Source organism: Aythya fuligula, chromosome 11, assembly GCF_009819795.1.
Source record: "Aythya fuligula isolate bAytFul2 chromosome 11, bAytFul2.pri, whole genome shotgun sequence".
Classification (NCBI taxonomy): Eukaryota; Metazoa; Chordata; class Aves; order Anseriformes; family Anatidae; genus Aythya; species Aythya fuligula.
Window position 1 is genome coordinate 3,906,913 of NC_045569.1, and position 18,444 is coordinate 3,925,356.

Genomic DNA, 18,444 nt, shown 5'->3' on the forward strand with positions numbered 1-18,444 from the left:
TCACATTCTGTTCCTTGGTTGCATTGTCCCACCCTGCCCCTTTAACTACTTAGTAGTATTATTTTGTTTTATTTTGTTTATTGGATTAATCTTGTTTACTGGGTGGCCAAATGTGTGTCAGCACAAGGGAAACAGCGGGGAGTGGGTGTTTCAAACCAGCAAGGGAGAAAAGGGACTGAATGAATTCCATTCCACCATCAGCAGGGAGTCTTTGTGAGCAGAAATGTAGTAGTTTTCTGAAGTGCTTATCTGGTACTGTTTTTCAATATATGTCCTTTGTGAAGTTATCATAGCAGAAGACAGCAGCTAGGAACAGGTGTGTTGTTTTTTTTTTTTTTTTTTTGTAAAGGAACGAGTCTTGTGAAATTATTTTTACAATGATAATTATTTGTCTTTATCACTTTCTTTCATTTTATTTGTGTAAAATATTTGACAAAGTTTCTGAAAGCAAGCTGTGCTTGACCAATGTATCAACATTGGAGGCCCAATTTTATGCTTAGAAGTGTTCGGGCTAATTTATACCTTTTTCTCCCACCTCAGTGGTGTTGGGTGAGTTGCAGCTACTGTGCTAGTTATGGCTGTAAGCATAGTGTAGAACTGAACTAAAATTAACCTGGAAACTTGAAAGAAGTTTCCAAAGCTTTGTGTGCTTTATGAGCAAAATAGGATCTTGTGTAGAAGATGCTGGATAGATAATGCACACCTGAATTCAGAGAGAGAGTATTCTTAAAATTGTTTTAAAATGTCCTGTTTTGTTCAGCAGTTAGAGAAATTTATATGCACTGGTTTGTATATGCAGCCTAAGACTTCTACTTGAGATTGTTTGACTTTGCTTAAACGTGTTGTTTCTCTTTTGTTTACATCATCATGAAGATATTTGACTCATCTGAGCTTGAAACAAATTCTTTTTTTTTTCCTTTGAGGGAGAACTAGAACATTTAAATTAACTTTTCTATTATTATTATACAGTAATTGTAGTGACAGCTTAACCTCAGTGAACCATCTTTCAAAGTTACTGCTTGGTGATTTACTGTATTTCAATTATGGAACTGTAATTACGATCGACAAGAAATGAAAGAGTAGTCTGTTAGGCATAACAATAACAGTCTGGGAAATGGCTCAATGGCTGGGTTGTTGTAGCTTAGATAGTTTTAAATAGCGTTTCCTTCAGATTTTTTTTTTTGCTGGCATGTTATAGTCTATAATAATATATAATCAGATGTTCAAAAGTTAAATTTAATTCATTAATGTTTCTCTAAGCACAAGTTTTGCTCTTGCAGTTCTACTTTATGTCATCTTTGGGTTTTATTCTAAGAAAAACTTCAATCATGCTTAATGGGAAGGTTTTAGTATCCTTAATTATTTTTGAAACCCAGTACTATCTGTATGCCTGCTGACTGAGATTATTCATTGTGTTTGATAAATTATCTATCAGAAAAGTAAAACTGATCCCTGTAGGGAGATGGATGAGTGATCTGCCGTGATCTTACATAAGGTATTAATTATTGGTTTTATAATTCATCTGGAATACCAAGCACTATGTGAAAATCATGGGTTATAGAATTGAAGCTGATTGATATGTTAAGTACTTTTTTTTTTAACATTATTACAAGATGGAAAGATTTATATTGGATGGTGGAATACAAGATGTTTACATCAAAGATAAGTGAAAAGTGCCGTTCTGTTTTATTTAATGAGGAAAACTAGTGTGTAAATAGTGTTTGTAAATAGTGTATCTTATGCAGAAAATGATACCAATATTTAGTAGATGGGAGTATATTGAAGCCTATATGTACCAGGTTGTTAGTTCCTATGTTACTTCTATATTACATAAATTGGTACACTGAATGAAATTGTTTTGTGATGTACCTTAGGCCTAAAATAAAATATTTGCAGGGAAAAACAAAGTAATTTTTGTGCCAGTGTTAAATCAGCAGAATTTTTCAGCTACTGCAGGTATCAGGTTGGTTGGCCAATGGTGCAGAGTATATTCATTCTGTGTGATTAGAATGACTTCCAGATCTGTTTAAAATCATGTTAGAAACATACTCGTGGTTATCTGATGAGAGAATTTGGGGGGGGAGGGGAATATTTGTCATGTGCAATTCTGTCTCGTGCTCAGTGATATGGTATTTTCTTGATTTTGTTTGTTTGCTTTTCCATAGAGATAGTTACATAAAGCCATAGATCTTAAGATCTTCATTTTGTTTGATACAATTTACCAAGGTAACTCATTTTTGTGTTATGCCTTCTGCTTGTGGTCTTTTTGAAATAGCTGTGATCGTTCCTATCTTCATTGCATGTTTATTAAGACTGAGATCAGACTATTTCCATTTAGTAAAAGTTTTCCGCTTCCTTAACACACCTGTGTAGAATAACATATCTTTAATTTAGTAAGAAAATTTAAAAAATAATATATTTCTAAATAACAAGAGATGACTTCATCACTTCAAGTGCTAGAGAATAAATGAGTATGAATCTCCACCATTGTAATGTAGTACAAAAATTTATATTTAATCTGAACCTCCAACACCATAGGACAGAATTGTACTACTTAACCAGGAGTGCTGAGTCAGTGGATGAAGGGCCACTGTTTCAGTAAAATTTGGAAATAACTTCTGGAATGTAACACTGTAGGTAGAAAGTTGTAGCAAACTGCAACCAGCTCAGGGAAGTACAGTTGCAAACTACACAGAACGGTGGAATTTGAAAAGCAGGCTGCACAAATTATGTTGTTCCAAAAAAGCTGTAGTGATCACGTTACGACTGCCTTACAACAGTCTAGGGCTGACCTTGACTGATTTCTTCAGGGTTTGTAATACTTCTGACCTCATTCACAGAGTGCTAGAACAGACTCTCAACCTTTAGAAGCAGATTCCTTTATCAACACATTTAAGAATGCAGTGAAGCTTGCGGTCATGTGAGCTTTAACTGACGCATATGTGTTAAGCTGTGATATGATTAAAGAGAAGAAGGAATTTTAGCAGAGCATGTGGTAGGAACAGCAAAAGACATGGTTATTTTCTTCCCAGGTTACAAACTAAATGCTACTCCTTTAAAATAGGTAAAGACACAAAATCATAAAATTCTGCATGTCACAGATGAGAGACAGCTTTGTTGTGTTTTTTTTTTTTTTTTTTTTTTTTTTTTTTTCATCCATCTGTATGAGTGGTTGTGAGTTTAGGCAAATTTAGCACAGAGCTGTAAGGAACTTTGAAATGAAAGTGAATAGAATATCTTTTCTACCTGACCTGATAATATATTCTGCTCTACGTGGAAGAATTTATTAGCTTTAATGAAGCTTAAGAGAAACTAGATTGTCATGAATGATACTGACATATACCATGTATACCCTTCTTGGCTTGGCATATGCAGTATAAATGTAAAATAAAACATAGTTAAATTTATTATACTCTCAGAACCTCTTTTGGAATAATGCTATACAAACACCACATGGTGGTTGTCCAAGTGACTCAGGGTAAAAAGAAGACATCAGATGATGGTGGAGCATCACAGAGATGCTTCGGTTCATAAAGTGATAAGTAAATTTAATTTATATAAACTGTCAAATGGTACACACGTAAAATTATTTCAAGCTCTTCATATAAAAATAATAGGTTCCCAACTAACTGGTGCCATGCTAGGGTGAAATCTTGGGGTTATAATAAATAGCTCTGTAAACACATCTTACTGATAGCAACAGAACAAATTATATAACAGGAATTACTTGGACATAAGAACGTTGTTGTGCCCTTGTATTCATGTATCCATGACTCATCTCTAGTCTGCACCCTCAACATTATGTCCAAGTCTCACCTGCTCACCTCAGACAATCTGCATAACAATTGGAAAAAAAATGAGAGAAGATTGGCTAGGATTGCAGATACCACTGGTGGATTTTTCTTTCCTTTGCTTGCCTGAGGCAGCGTTTGCCATGTTGAGATAATGCTGGGTTTGGTTTATATGGTAGAATCCAGCTGATAGAGGCCAGTTATTAACAGCTCTAAACTGTATGCAGAGTCAAAGGATAGTGGAGCAACTGGTCCAAGTCAGTATTTCCTCTTCTGTGACCTGGCTTCCCCCCTTCCCACTCTTTCATTTTCAGCCTTCCTTTTCTAGCCCTCTAAAAGCCTGGTACGTTTTTGATCAATTTCCAGTGTGGTTCTGCAAACAGTTGGGATGGTGAGAAAAAGGAGAATGCACAGCCAGAAGTGTTATGGTAGATGGAAGGGTGCAGGCACTCCTGAAATAGGGATGAGTATTGGAAGCACCCTGATACATGGAAATGATACATGGAAAATCTGGGAGACAGATTTGAGTTGTTTTGCTGTGTCTGTGCTGTGCATGGAAAGGAAGTTGTTTGGTGGTAGCATCATGCATGTTTTTAGTCATCCATTAAATGAAATGCAAAACAAATTGTGGAATACTGGCTGTGTTGTCAACAAGAATAAAAAACATGCCTGTAAAGCATGCCAAAGATGGATGTTTTTCCACTGTATGTAGAGTCAAGAAAGCCTCTGACCAAAACTGTCCTGTAAAGTTCTCTGAGCTGTATTGCTTCATATCTAAACACAGTGGAGGAAAAATCTGTTTTATCTATAGTAGTCATTTGATAGCATTGTGAATCTGATTTGGTCAGGACCGTTTCAATTAGTCTGGATTGGGAACGGGTAGGTTTTGTTTTGTTTTGTTTCATTTTTCTTTTCTTTTTGCAAGTTGGTGAGAGCCTGTGGGGTCAGATACTTCTTAATGCCATCAAGAGAATCTATAATCCTTACCAGCAGAAGACAGTGTATGTATATTCCGGTGGTTTGCCCTGTAAAAGTGTATATTTCTTTATGTACGTGTGTGAAGTGTTGGACTATGCAAGTCCACTCAGTGTAGCAAAATATGAACACCTAACCAGTTAATGTTTACTCTAGTCTTTGCAACAATTTCTGACCTTGAAAAAAGCTGCTAGTATAAGCCAGTCTGAGTATGTCATGATACATAGCTAAGAGGATAATAGGAGATGGGTATAGCTGTTTGTTGAAAGGTTAATGCTTTCCTGGCTCTGGATATTGTAACTGTGTAAACATTAGGTTGTGCTTGAATTGGGAAATCTTGTTTAGCATGTTCTCTGTAAAAAGGAGTTTAATTCTCAGTTTTATAATGTAGGCCTTTAAATCTTTCATTACATCTTATAAATTAAAATTAAATAGTTTTGGAAATAGTGTTAAGGATATTATACCGTTTAGATCAGTGAAAACGGCCTGGCAAGAAGGAAAGTCTTGTCTCAAAACTGTCACAGGTGAATGATTTTTATCCAATTAATAGAATGACTTTAGCTGAAATGAAAGGAAAAATAGTCTGACCCTGTTTATAAATTTGTACATTTCCTTACTGAGTAATGTCTTGAAGTACAGTTAAGGATTCAGGTTGGTTGCAGTGTAGCTCACTGTGAGATAAAACCACACTGAAACACAACACTGACCCTTTTAATATGTAACTAATGTTAGTTAAATTCCAGAGGCCGAGCCATGTATTACAAGTAGGCTAAACCTCCTTTTAAAATTATGGAAAGAATGAATATAATCCGTTCAAGGTAGAAAAGTAGCAAGTAAAGCCAGTTAGACAATTTAGTCTCTTCCACATTTTTTACTTTCTGGTAGCCATAAAACTCCATTTTGCTTTTATGGCTTTCACATTCCATTTTAAGAGTTAAGAGATTTTATTATTATTGCTAAACAGTGTTACTATATCATTCATCTGAGGGACCTGCAACTATTATAAGAAATAGTGCCTTCGGTAAAAAGAATTGCCGAAGTGGGAAAAATACCTGAACTACAAACAGAACTACAAATAGAATTAAAGACCTGTTATTTACATTCACGAGCTTTAAAAAATAGATGACCATACCTGAACAACACACATTTCAGAAGTTTTCTTTACTGAAGAGGTAATAAGAATTAACAATCAAAAGGCTGTCCCTGTGTCCCTAAGCTCATTCTTGCTTAGACCCCTTTTCAATATGTCTTTTCCCTTGGTTATATATTTTGGGGTATGGTTGTTTAGTTTTGTTTTTTTTTTCTTTTGAAAACAACACTGTGTTAGCTAGAAAAAAACAGTGTCTAGTTGTTTTATTTAAACTTGATTGATTTACACACAAAAAGGAGAGGAAAGGACAAAAGGAAGTAGATTGATTTCTCTGCATCTCCTTCAGCATCACCTGAGGGAACTGGGTAGATCTGAATCTGTGAAGTCACGTAAATCTTTCTACACGTAGTTCAAGAAGCTTAATAACTTATCCAGCACCAACCTGAAAAGGTGGCCCACAAGTTTTTGTGTTTTCAACAGAGAATATCTTCCCTGATACATTAAATGTTCCACACCAGGAACAAAGTGAAGGGAGCAGCCACAGCATTCCCTTTTTTTCAGAAGGCTTTGGAAGATTATCGTGTCATTTACTTTGATTCCACATGTATAACGTATAGATATGAAAAGAGTATCTGAAAGCCTGTTATTTCCATTAGAAAACCTTTATTTGTGCTGTAGCTCATTTTGTATGGAGATTGATTCTTTAGATTTGTACTTCAAGTATGGTGATTAGAGAATGAACAGTTAATTGGTTGAATTCAGTTTTACTCAGCTGAATTTTATTCAAAATATAAAATTTTGAAATTTTATAAAATATAAAATTGTTTGAAATTTAAGTGTAGTCAGAAAAATTGGCTAAGTTGTGCCTAATCAACATTGAATGTAGACAAAATATAACAGTTTTAATAAGCTGTGAATGAGACACTTAGCTTCCCCTCATTAGCCCCTTCCATATTGTGTTAAAAGGTCTCTAAAGGCCCTGCACTGCACAGTCACTGCTGAAGGGGAATTTCACCAGCTGAAACACCTAAGTCAGCCAAAACCATTTTTTAAATGATCAGTTACACAACCACTCATGTTTTTGCCAGTGTTAAGGGTGTGGTAGAAAACAAGGTGTGGAGCCACAGAACATTTTCTGCATTCCTATCAAAGAGCTTTTTTTCTCTACTTAGATGGAAATAGAGTATTTCAGTTGAATCTCCAGAACCACGTTTGTGTGTTCTGTCCAGTTTCTTTAGGTTTGACATAGCAATAGGTGGTGGGAAGGATGTTGGTATCTTTTGTGCTGAGCTCCACCTCTGATTCTTTTTACTGCTTTCACTAAAATTGAGAGTAGGATGGTACATAAATGCATTTGCTTTAACAAAAGTGTTCTGACTCTTTTGTTACACAAATATTTATTGCTTTATTTATACTTTGTCTTGACTAATTTTAATATATTTAAAAATATTTCTGCACATGCATACAATTATATGAAAGGACACACAAGAAAACTTTATTAAACTCATTTTTTTGTCAGGCAAAACACCTGAAAGAAGTGAGAGAATTGAATTCCACTGCTGAAGTTCCCTTATGGAGAGTAACTTCTTAGGCCAAATGCTGAAACCTGAACGTGTAATGCATATGAACTCTAGTGGCTGTGACTGTGTGGGCTCAGAAAAGCAGACCTAAGCCAGGTTAAACTTCATAAGTCAGTTATACGTACCAAATCAAACAGTACACATGTGCATGCATTCTCATATTTTATTCTCATCAGCTACAAGTAAAAGTAACTTTGTATTCCTGAATGAAATATTCTAACATCATATTTTATCAACATTGTTCAGACTTTGGTCTGTTCCTCCATTCAGTACATACTAATAAAAACTTGTTCAGCAGACACAAAATTATGTCAACTGTTTCACAAACTTAAATTCTCCACATAACTGCAAGGTCAGTGAGTGACATTTTGCTGTGAAACCCACAGATCCATTCAAATGCACTTGTCATTTAGGTTAAAATTTCTTGATGAGACTTCGAGTATTTAGAATAGCTACCTTTAATCCTACTATGTGACTGAAAGAATCATTTATAAGTCTCTCAGTCTACGTGATGACTTAATCTAGTTTAATTTCAGAAATTTTAGAAACCGTGATAAGCAAATTTAAAATTAGGCCATACTAGCCGGTGTATGAAGAGGTGTTACCCTGATCGAGATATGTGTGTTAGAAATAGTACACTGAAGTTTACCAGTATATCTTGCTTCCCTTACTGTGAGGTGAAGTGAAACCGGCTTTAACCACAAAAGCACAAGTTTGCCTGTATAAAACATGGGCTGTGCGTCCCAAGGAATTTTAACAGAAATGTGTAACTTGCATTCCTAGTTTTCAGAATCCTTAGCTTTGTCCACGAGGTAGTTCTGTAAATTTCTGTTTTTATTACAAATGTAATGTCTGTTCAGTGATGCACCGGTGTTTTAGAAATGCAGTATTTTGCTATAGTGAGAGGAAACAAGTACAGCATCTAGTATGTGAGCTTTTGTTTTTTTTCAGTGGCAGATTTTGTACTTAGTACTGTATTTTCACAGAACCCCAGAATAATCTAGGTTGGAAGAGACCTTCAAGATCATCTCGTCCAACCTCTGACCTAACACTAATAAGTCCTCCACTAAGCCATATCACTGAGCTCTACATCTAAACGTCTTTTAAAGACCTCCAGGGATGGTGACTCCACCACTTCCCTGGGCAGCCCGTTCCAATGCCTCACAACCCTCTCAGTAAAGAAGTTCTTCCTAACATCCAACCTAAACCTCCCCTGGCGCAACTTTAGCCCATTCCCCCTCGTCCTGTCACCAGGCACGTGGGAGAACAAACCAACCCCCACCTCGCTACAGCCTCCCTTGAGGTACCTATAGAGAGCGATAAGGTCGCCCCTGAGCCTCCTCTTCTCCAGGCTGAACAAGCCCAGCTCCCTCAGCCGCTCCTCGTAGGACTTGTTCTCCAGGCCCCTCACCAGCTTCGTCGCCCTTCTCTGCACCCGCTCAAGCACCTCAGTGTCCTTCTTGTAGCGAGGGGCCCAAAACTGAACACAGTACTCGAGGTGCGGCCTCACCAGAGCCGAGTACAGGGGGACGATCACCTCCCTAGCCCTGCTGGTCACACTGTTTCTGATACCAGCTAGGATGCCGTTGGCCTTCTTGGCCACCTGAGCACACTGCTGGCTCATATTCAGCCGACTATCCACCATCACTCCCAGGTCCTTCTCTGCCTGGCAGCTTTCCAACCATTCCTCTCCCAGCCTGTAGCTCTGCTTGGGGTTGTTGTGCCCCAGGTGCAGGACCCGGCACTTGGCCTTGTTGAACTTCATGCAGTTGACCTCAGCCCATCGGTGCAGCCTATCCAGATCCTCCTGCAGAGCCTTCCTACCCTCAAGCAGATCGACACACGCACCTAACTTGGTGTCATCTGCGAACTTACTGAGGGTGCACTCGATGCCCTCGTCCAGATCATCGATGAAGATATTAAAGAGGACCGGCCCCAGTACCGAGCCCTGGGGAACACCACTAGTGACTGGCCTCCAACTGGACTTGGCTCCATTCACCACGACTCTTTGGGCCCGGCTAACCAGCCAGTTTCTAACCCAATGAAGCATACAGCAGTCCAAGCCACGAGCAGCCAGTTTCTCAAGGAGAATGCTGTGGGAAACAGTGTTAAAAGCCTTATTGAAGTCAAGGTATTTTCTGATACCTCATATGATTTTGCACTCTGCATGTGTAGCTTGTGATTTATATTCACTACTGTGTGATATTAGATGTAAGAATCAAATCATTACCACTTAAATCTCTTTTACCTCTCAAGCTTCCTTCCTTTAAATCCTTCTTTTAAAGAAGCTGAGTGCCCATAACCATGATAATACAGATGTAGTTTATCTTTAGGCAGTCACAGAGGACTTTGCATTGTGGGACATCATTACAACTGTTTACTTTCTTCTAGATAGGCTTCTTCTCTTTTTCTTTCCAGTTTTTCCTCAGAAGTCTGCAATCCGTTTCCAACTTTTTACCTAATGTCTTTAGCTTAAATCTGCTGATAAGGCTTGCTCAGTCTTAAATCATGAGTTTAAACACAATAAAACTGCAGTTTGAGAAAGCATAATAAAATGAGAAAGTACAATAAAATGTTTCATGTGTTCAGATATGTGAATAAGAAGAAGGTATGAATGTGTGTAAGAAATCTACAAGTAACAGGTATTAAGTTGAAGGTGTTCTTTCAAAGACAGAAAAGGTGGGGATCTGGGTGCAAAACAGCCTAAACATAGTGAGTAGGAGACACTGAATGACCTGAAAGACTGAATGAGGATAGACAAATTGGAAGGAAAGATGATGAAAATGTAGGCAAGCAAACACAATGAAAATGCTGTAGAGTTTTTATCTTACATAAATGTAATGATATTACACTTATTAGTAAGAAATTTGTTTATTAAAACATACTGCAAAAATTAGTAAGGGGGAATAAGGAATCATAAGCATGTTTTATATAACATAACATAAGGAAGAAACTAATCTTGGATCTGAGATGTGATAATTTTAAGATCCAAAAAACTCACTTCAATACTTTTAACACCCTCCACACCCTCCACCTCCTCTTTTTTTTTTTTTTTTTTTTTTTATGGCAAATATTCCTGAATATACAGTATTTCCTTCCAGGTTTTGTTTTGAAGAATGTTGCTTAACCAGTTTTATCTGTTTTGGGCTCTGCATGTGTTTACATACATAATCCCATTTCAGCTCCCTGAGGAGGGTCATCCACAATCCAGTGAACAAAAGATCGTGTTATATTAACAATACGTTTGTTAATGTTTCATTTTGCCCTTAAATGAGTACTTTCTGACCTTTACTCTGTTCTGTTACCATAGGCTTAATTTGTATAAACTCCAGTTAAAATGATTGACAAAACTTTACCAATGTCCCCAAATATTAATTATAACAATTCTGAAGTCTTGACTACTGTTGGCATCCATGCTTAATTCATTGATATAGCCATAGGCTTTTTTTCATATCTAAACCCATCTGTGGTTTGGAGAAGTGGTGCTACATGTGCATTTTCTACTCAAAGACCATCTAAATTCTATTTGTATAGGTTGACTTCATTTAAATTTCACTATCAAATTGAAAATGCTATTATTGTCGATTTTTTAATAGCGTGTTAATGAATGTTATCCCAAAGGTGCTGTTTCATGCCTTACATGTACAGTAGTGTAAGGTAAAAATAGGGTAGGGTAAATGCTTCTGTTTTCCTTCTCAGGCTTATCTCAAACTAGTTGAAAAGATATTGAAAAATAATGTATTGTGATAGTTGAATTTTGAAGAAAATGTCTTTCCCCAAAAGATATGTAAGAAAAATGACACTGACTACAATGCAGTAAAGCTCCCCATATATACTAAGAGTTTTCCTAACATTTTGAAAAAGTATGTGTGAGTTAACATGTCAGAGTTTGTTTGGGAATAGTATGTTCATGTGAAAGTGTAACCCTTGTAATAATGCCAAGGTCATTGGAGTTCTGTGGAGATGTGCCAGTTGAGTACTGGCCACACAGGCTGCTCAAACTTTAGATTTTACACATATATCAAATTGGTTTCCAGGATTTTATATGAGGCTTATGGGTAATCTTGGGAATTTACTGAAATACATCATGAAAAAGGAGGAAGAATACCAGTTCAGTTTAATTTTAGTGGGTATCTTCAGTGCATACAGCAAGAAACGGGGAAAAGATCTCTAGATATCACAGTATCAGTGTAGGCTGAAATTAATTTTGAACCTCTTAGGTTAAAAATATATGTGCATGTATCTACATTTGAGGGGGCTGTTTTTATTTTATTTTATTTTTTTTTTTTTTTTGTGTGTGTACTTCTAGGAAAATAATGCTTCCTGTGTTGGGAAATCAGATCAAAACAGAGTAGATGAGGGTATGATAGATCAGGTACAGCATGTGTCTGCTGCAGTCCTCTCGCTGCACAGCCCAGCGTAGGCGTTTGGATGAAAAAGAACAGACAAATCAACATTCCTTTCCTTGAACTCCCCAGCATGCCTCAGCTGCTTTCACTCAGCTGCAGAAAGGGGAAATCAGACAAAAAGGAGCCTCTGGTAGAGTGCTTGCTAATTAGTAAAACTTTGCTGTATGCAAAAAGCAAAAACTAAATTAATATATAAATGCTATTGAAAAGGATGTGAGAACTTAAAGCATCAGCAGAAACCTATTTCATAGCCTTTTAACTGTCATATACTCGGAAGAACAAGTTTTTTCAGTATTTTCAAAGGACTAGAACTTGTCAGCCTGCTTATGCTGCCCGTTTTTGTGTAAGTTCATTGACCCTGTAGACAGTCTGAGTGTTTTCTGAGTTACTGCTTTATCAAACTAATTTGCATGTTTTTAAAGCTGTTGCTTGCTAGAAAACAACCTAGTGAGGGCACGCTTTGTAAACACCCTTTTACAGATTTTTGCTTATCCCTTTGGAAGGGAGGAGGGGAGAATCAGGACCTATAATCAAAAGTAACATAACTGAAAGAGATTTTCATGCTTTCCTAAAATATTTCACAAAGTAGTGTCTTACTAAGCTACCCTGGAGGATTTGTTTTCACTCGGATAAACATGACTTCACGTGCAAAAATGCTATGCCTTGGTAATTAACGTGTAATTACCTAATCACCAGATAATGTAGAGGCCAAAGTTATAAATGGATTCAGAAAAGATGAGAGAAATTAGTGGATGATGCATTCATGTAGGTAAAAATGGGATGTAGGAGTGTGTGATGGTTCTACTTACAGTTTCATTTTTTCCGTAAACAGCTGCTGTGGCCACTACTGGAGAAAATACTGGTCTAGACTGAGTCATACGGTTGTTCTGGTGTTCTTACTATTATTTAAAGTCTTAATGCAGTAGGTGGTGAGCCTGTACACAAGAACCAGATCTTTGTATGGAGTCACCACTTTGTATCAGACTCTGAAAGCTCAAGAGCAAAAAGGAAAAAAGCATTTTTTTTTTTTATGGGATTCTTACTAATAAATCAATGAAGAGCAAAGAATTAGGGGTTTAGAAGTACATGCCTGGTCTGTGTAGTATAACAGCATAGGTAGTATGGCAATATAGATACATACCTTGACTTACAGTTTCCACAATAGTAACAAATGAAATGCACAGTCTTAAATGGGAGAGTGTGTTTTAGGAGAGGGTAAGTGGTAAGACAGAGGTGATAATTAACTCTGAGAAGTTGCATGCTGCAACTTTAGGCAGTTGCCCTGCCAAAAAGTCTGTAGCTACATGTGATAAAATGTGATAAGTTGTTTAGTTTAATTTTGTCTTTGTGTTGTGTATTTATTTCTGTTTCTGAAATAATATACGAAGTGTATCTGTTTGAATACAAGGTGAACTCAATAGCTAAACTCCTTCCATCCTCAGGCAGTGACTGGAAACCAAGTAGAACTACTGAATAAGCATAGCCCCAAGTGTGGGTTGTAAGATATGCAGATAGAGCTGCACCAACACCACTGTAAGGTATTTCCAGTCTCTGCTGCTTGCTTGTGCCTGCTCAGTCTGCTGTGCTGTGCTGGCATTGCCTGTTGTGGAACCATGTTTTGAGGTGGATTGGGTCATTTCTTCCAGTAACACCTCTACCTGCACCCACCCTTTTATCTCAGTCAAGATAATTTCTTTATTTATAAATACACTTGTGTATTTATATACATATATACAAATACATGTTCATATGTGTATCTTAAAGTTGCTTCTGTTCCCAAAGCTGATTCACTGTGCAGCTCCAGATATAGCTGAATGTAAAGTGCTGTACGTTTGTGTTTGGAATGGGCAATGGTGCAAGACGGTCTGAATTTTGTGCTGCTGTGGGAGAGACACTCTTCATCAATATGTTATTTCTTCAAGGCCCACATGTCATGCCTCTTGATGTCTGTTTGAGTTTTTCAGATTACTTGTAAATACTAAACACTGGGATGTGATCATTAAAGTAATTGAAGGCAATAAAGAAGTAGTTTAAGTAAAAATATGCAATGGCAGGCATGAGATTGTTTGGGTACGGTTACTTTAGCATGTAGCCATGCCAGAGGAAAAAAACACCTTCCTTGTGTGTTCTCCTACAGTGATCTTGAAAATACATTTTTGTAATTATACAGGTTTTAATTTCGATTATTTGATGTTTTAATGCTGTATCCTAGCTACTGTGGTGCTGTGTGAAACTTCTGTTGGAAAAGAACATCCCATCCATTAATTTTGCTTTTTTAAAAACATTGCATAATTTATTTTCACTAGAATGCTGCTGTCCTTGCTAGTGAAAGAAACACTGCAGAAGAGATGCGAAATAGTACAGAAAATCAAGTGAAGGAGCTGATGAAGGAAAATGAACAGTTGAAAAGAAGAGTTGATGAGCTAGAGCGTAAAAATGAAGAGTTGCATAAACAATTTGATAATATGAAAGGAGAAGAAGATTCAGTGAAGGAAAAAATAAAGAGGTGTGAGGTAAGCTGAGAAAACAAGCCCCCTAAAGTAGTCTCCTTCCTGTTGTCATGTAGGGAAGTGTAAAAGGGACATATAAGGAAGCCAGTGAATGTTTTGTAGTTTTATATGCACTTGTTAAGTAATACTGGTTGTCTGTTTGTCTTTAGATGTCAGATTAGAGGTCTTGTATGTATCTAACTGTATCAAATTATGTAATTGCAGGAAGAGAAGCAACAATTAGAAGAAGCTTTGAAACATGCTGAAAACGAGGCAAAAGATTTGGTGGTGTTAAAAAAATCTTTGGAAAGCCAGCTAGAAGATATGCAGGTAAGAGCAAGAGCAATATGAAATACTAAAATTTTCAATTTTCTATTTACCTGAGTCACCATTGCTTTCTACACTGACATCTCGCTAACTTTCTGCGCACACACATCTAGAATTAATCAAGCCCAGAGAACTGTTAGCCACTATACGCTTTCCCAAGGAGTGTGATTGTGCTCACAGTGCACATACAAACCATTTGAATGTAAGTTGAAAAGTTGTTGCTCTTTGGTAAGAAATGATAATACATACATACACCAAGATATAATAATACGTACACTAAAAGCTTTTGCTTTCTCCAGTCACTGAAAAAGGTAGTCTACCAGAAGGAGATTCTGGAAGGTGACAGGTTCTTTACAGGGTCCAGGAAATGCTTAGTCCTGTGATTTTTATGGTACATCAGCTGGCTCAAGAGATAAGATGATGATTTACAGGATAGATGTGGGCATGAGAGATTTCAACAGATGTGGGAAAATGAGAACATGGACACCTGAAATTCAATTCCCATGGTATTCTGAAGCAGAGTCGCTACTGTAAGTTCATTGTTGAACTAACTAAAAGCAAACTCAGTGAAATGGAAATCTTTCCCTGGAATAGGTCTGGTATCTAGGAATTGCATTTTCTATTAGAATAATTATGATTAAAACTTCACAGCATTCTCTAATTTTTAGTAATGTACTTAAGATTTGTTTTCTGATCCTTAATAATAAGCAGTGAAAATAAATGAGGATGGAAACAGGAAGATGCAATACATGAGAAGTACAATTTTTCTTTTCAGGACATCAGAGTATAACTCAAAAGACAAAAAGCTATTATTTCAGTCCTGGGGGTCTCAGTCTGCTACATTATCTGGAAATCAGGCAAAAGTTAGCAAGACCTGAGGAAAACCGAGGTGACCCACTGTTCGCGTCAAGCCTCCTAATTATTATTTTCTTTAAATATTGTCATTATTCAGTTCTATACTTTGGTAATTGACCTAGTTAGCAGAAGATTTATTTTTTCTCATATAAGTAACTTTTTTTTTTTCATAACTCTGGAACAGAAAGACTGATCAGATTACCTCTGATGTTTAAAGCCTTTTCAGCATACTGCAAATGCAAAAACTTCCCATTGGCACCATTATTCTGCTGCAATACAGTTCACTGATCTGTGCCTGCCCGGCTTGTTTCTCAAGGATGTGTAAACAAACAGTAAAGTTAAATGATCTGTGAAAAGCTGATGGAGAGGGGCACATGATGTTTTTATAGCCTGTTCTAATATGGCATGTTAGCCCAGTCCCAAGAATTCAGCAGCTTTTAGAACCAAAGTGCTAAAGTTCAACTTTTTCAAGGTTCTTAAAATCCTTTGGTGCAATCTAAAGTAATTCTGTCATAGATTTAGGCTTTGTAAAACAATATCTATTAGCCTTCAGCATTTTTTAGTTTTATGCATACGCTCCTTAGGCCCCTGCCATTAATTCCTATTTGTATCAGAGGTGCCTTTGTTAATAGGCAGGTAAGAAAGAGAACAGATTTAAAGAAATCTCTAACTTTTAATGTTTGATCATGTACTTTCTTTTGTCTTATAACAATACAATTTTATTTGTGATTCTGATCTATCTTGCCTACAGAAATGCTAATGTGTTTGCACATTTAAAGGTTTTTAAAGTGTAAAGCTACCTGAAGTAGGCACCATCAATATTAGATATTCAGCAAAACTCTAAATTTCCAATAATAAAACTAAAATTTAAAACTGTGTTTTGGAATGCTTTTTATAACTTACAGTGATTTTAATTATTTACGTTTTTCTTTTGGAACAATTTAAACTATTTGTAATCTGGTTTCAGTCAGTTTAATTGTACCTCTCAGACTTCGTAAAAAAACAAACCCTTTTCTTAATCTTGTAGTTTCTGTTTACAGTAGGGCCATTAAGGTATTTTATTATGAAGGGAGAATGAAGAAGTGAGGGTTCCAACATTTTTTTTTTTTTTTTTTTTAGTTAAGCTTTGTGTTAAAGTTACAAGAGCGGGTGGTATTACTGCTGCACAGGAGTGCTATATAATGTTCCTTTAAAACCATAAAAAAGAGGGTCCTTTTTCATTATATGTATCTTCTAATTTACTGCAGGAGAACATTCGATGTATTTCACAGGAACGGCAGCAGTTAATCCAAGAGTTAAAAGATGAAATTCACCAGAAGGAACAGCTGAAGAAGATAAAGAGTGAAATGGAAAATGAACAATGGCAATTGAACAAGACCATTGAAAAGTTAAAGGAAGAGGTATGAGCTCACTTTGAAGAGGCTGCTATTAGTCTCTTCAACCTAGAAACTATTGATACAAGCTCGCGGGGCTGGAACGGTAGTTGGAACACTTACCTTAAAATGCCGTTGTAAAACAGTTCTGTTTTGTCAAAATGAGATCCTAGATTTGCGTACAGATCTAATGTATACTACAGACCAAAGCCAGTTCTTGATCAGCTGTATTTCAGAGACTGACAGCTGATTTTCAAATTGTTTCTGCATTAGAGCCTTAGTTTACCATCTGTGTGTAAATCATACAGCTTAACATTGATATGCTGAAGTGTGACTATACAGTTCATTTCTTTGGGAATGTTTATTTGAAGCTGGAGACAAAAAACATTTGGTGTATTAATCATGACAGAACTTTTTGTAGCACTGTTTTAAGGAGAAAAAAAAAAAAGTGTGCATTTTTCTCAGATGGCTGAAGTAGTAGAAGTCTCAAGAACATCAACCCTGGAGCTTCAGAGCCAGCTTGATGAATACAAGGAGAAAAATCGCAGGGAACTTGCAGATGTGCAGAGACAATTGAAAGAGAAAAACCTTGAGGTAGAAAAATCACGCCTGACAACCATGAGAATGCAGGATGAGGTAATGACTCATAAGTTCAGTGACAAATTTTAACCTTTGACCTAAAATTCTGCTCAGATAATTTTCAAGACAATGACCGCTTGCTACTACGCTTTTGTATACTTCTCAGGAGGGACTGATCTCAGTCAATGTGCTTTTGTGTTTTGTTCTTCATAATGATGATCAGTGTGTTACTGCCAGGGAAATGGCTTCCTAGATATGACAGATAACTGCAGTGTTTAATGGATGAATGTCTCTAAGTGATATGACAAGGATTCCATTGATGACCTGCTGCTCTTTTAATGCCTGCTACTGAAGGAAATGGGAATATAGAAGTGTTTTTAATTAAACAGAACAAAAACAAACAAACAAAAAAAACAGCACCACAACAAAACAGCAGCTATATTACTCTACTGAAGGAAATGGGAATATAGAAGTGTTTTTAATTAAACAGAACAAAAACAAACAAACAAAAAAAACAGCACCACAACAAAACAGCAGCTATATTACTCTCCCCTTAACAAACTTGTTTGAAATTTGGCTTAAAAGAACAGTAAGAGAAGAAGCAGAAGTTATAGAATAAAGTGTGGTTCCTGTATATTATTGTCATCTGCATACATTCCATTCAGTGATGGAGAGCTTTTGTAAGAGGATGGAGAGTCATAATGAAGTGTGAAAGATAAAATTGGGACATTGAGAACATGTCTCTTCAGTTGAATAAATGAAAGCTTGAAATATATGTATGTGAATATATATATATATATATATATATATATATGAATATATATATGTATACATACTATTAACAATTAGGAAAAATACTTTTAGTGTTTTCTGTTATAGCTACAGGACCCATTACAAAGAAAAACAACAAAATTAAACCTTCATTATTTGATTAAAAGATCATCAGAACTATAGAGGACAAAATATTGCCGCTTGT

The 18,444-nt window shown here is 36.4% G+C and overlaps 1 protein-coding gene across 5 annotated transcripts in view; it reads left to right on the forward strand.

The window, feature by feature from the left end:
- The window catches only part of CGNL1 (cingulin like 1), a 53,449-nt gene that overhangs the window by 22,022 nt on the left and 12,983 nt on the right, over positions 1-18,444 (forward strand). For all 5 annotated transcript variants that reach the window (XM_032194903.1, XM_032194905.1, XM_032194900.1 and 2 more), the window contains exons 9-12: positions 14,152-14,358; positions 14,560-14,664; positions 16,764-16,916; positions 17,355-17,525. In XM_032194903.1, coding sequence (XP_032050794.1) covers positions 14,152-14,358; positions 14,560-14,664; positions 16,764-16,916; positions 17,355-17,525 — 636 coding nt within the window. The remainder of the gene's footprint in view (positions 1-14,151; positions 14,359-14,559; positions 14,665-16,763; positions 16,917-17,354; positions 17,526-18,444) is intronic.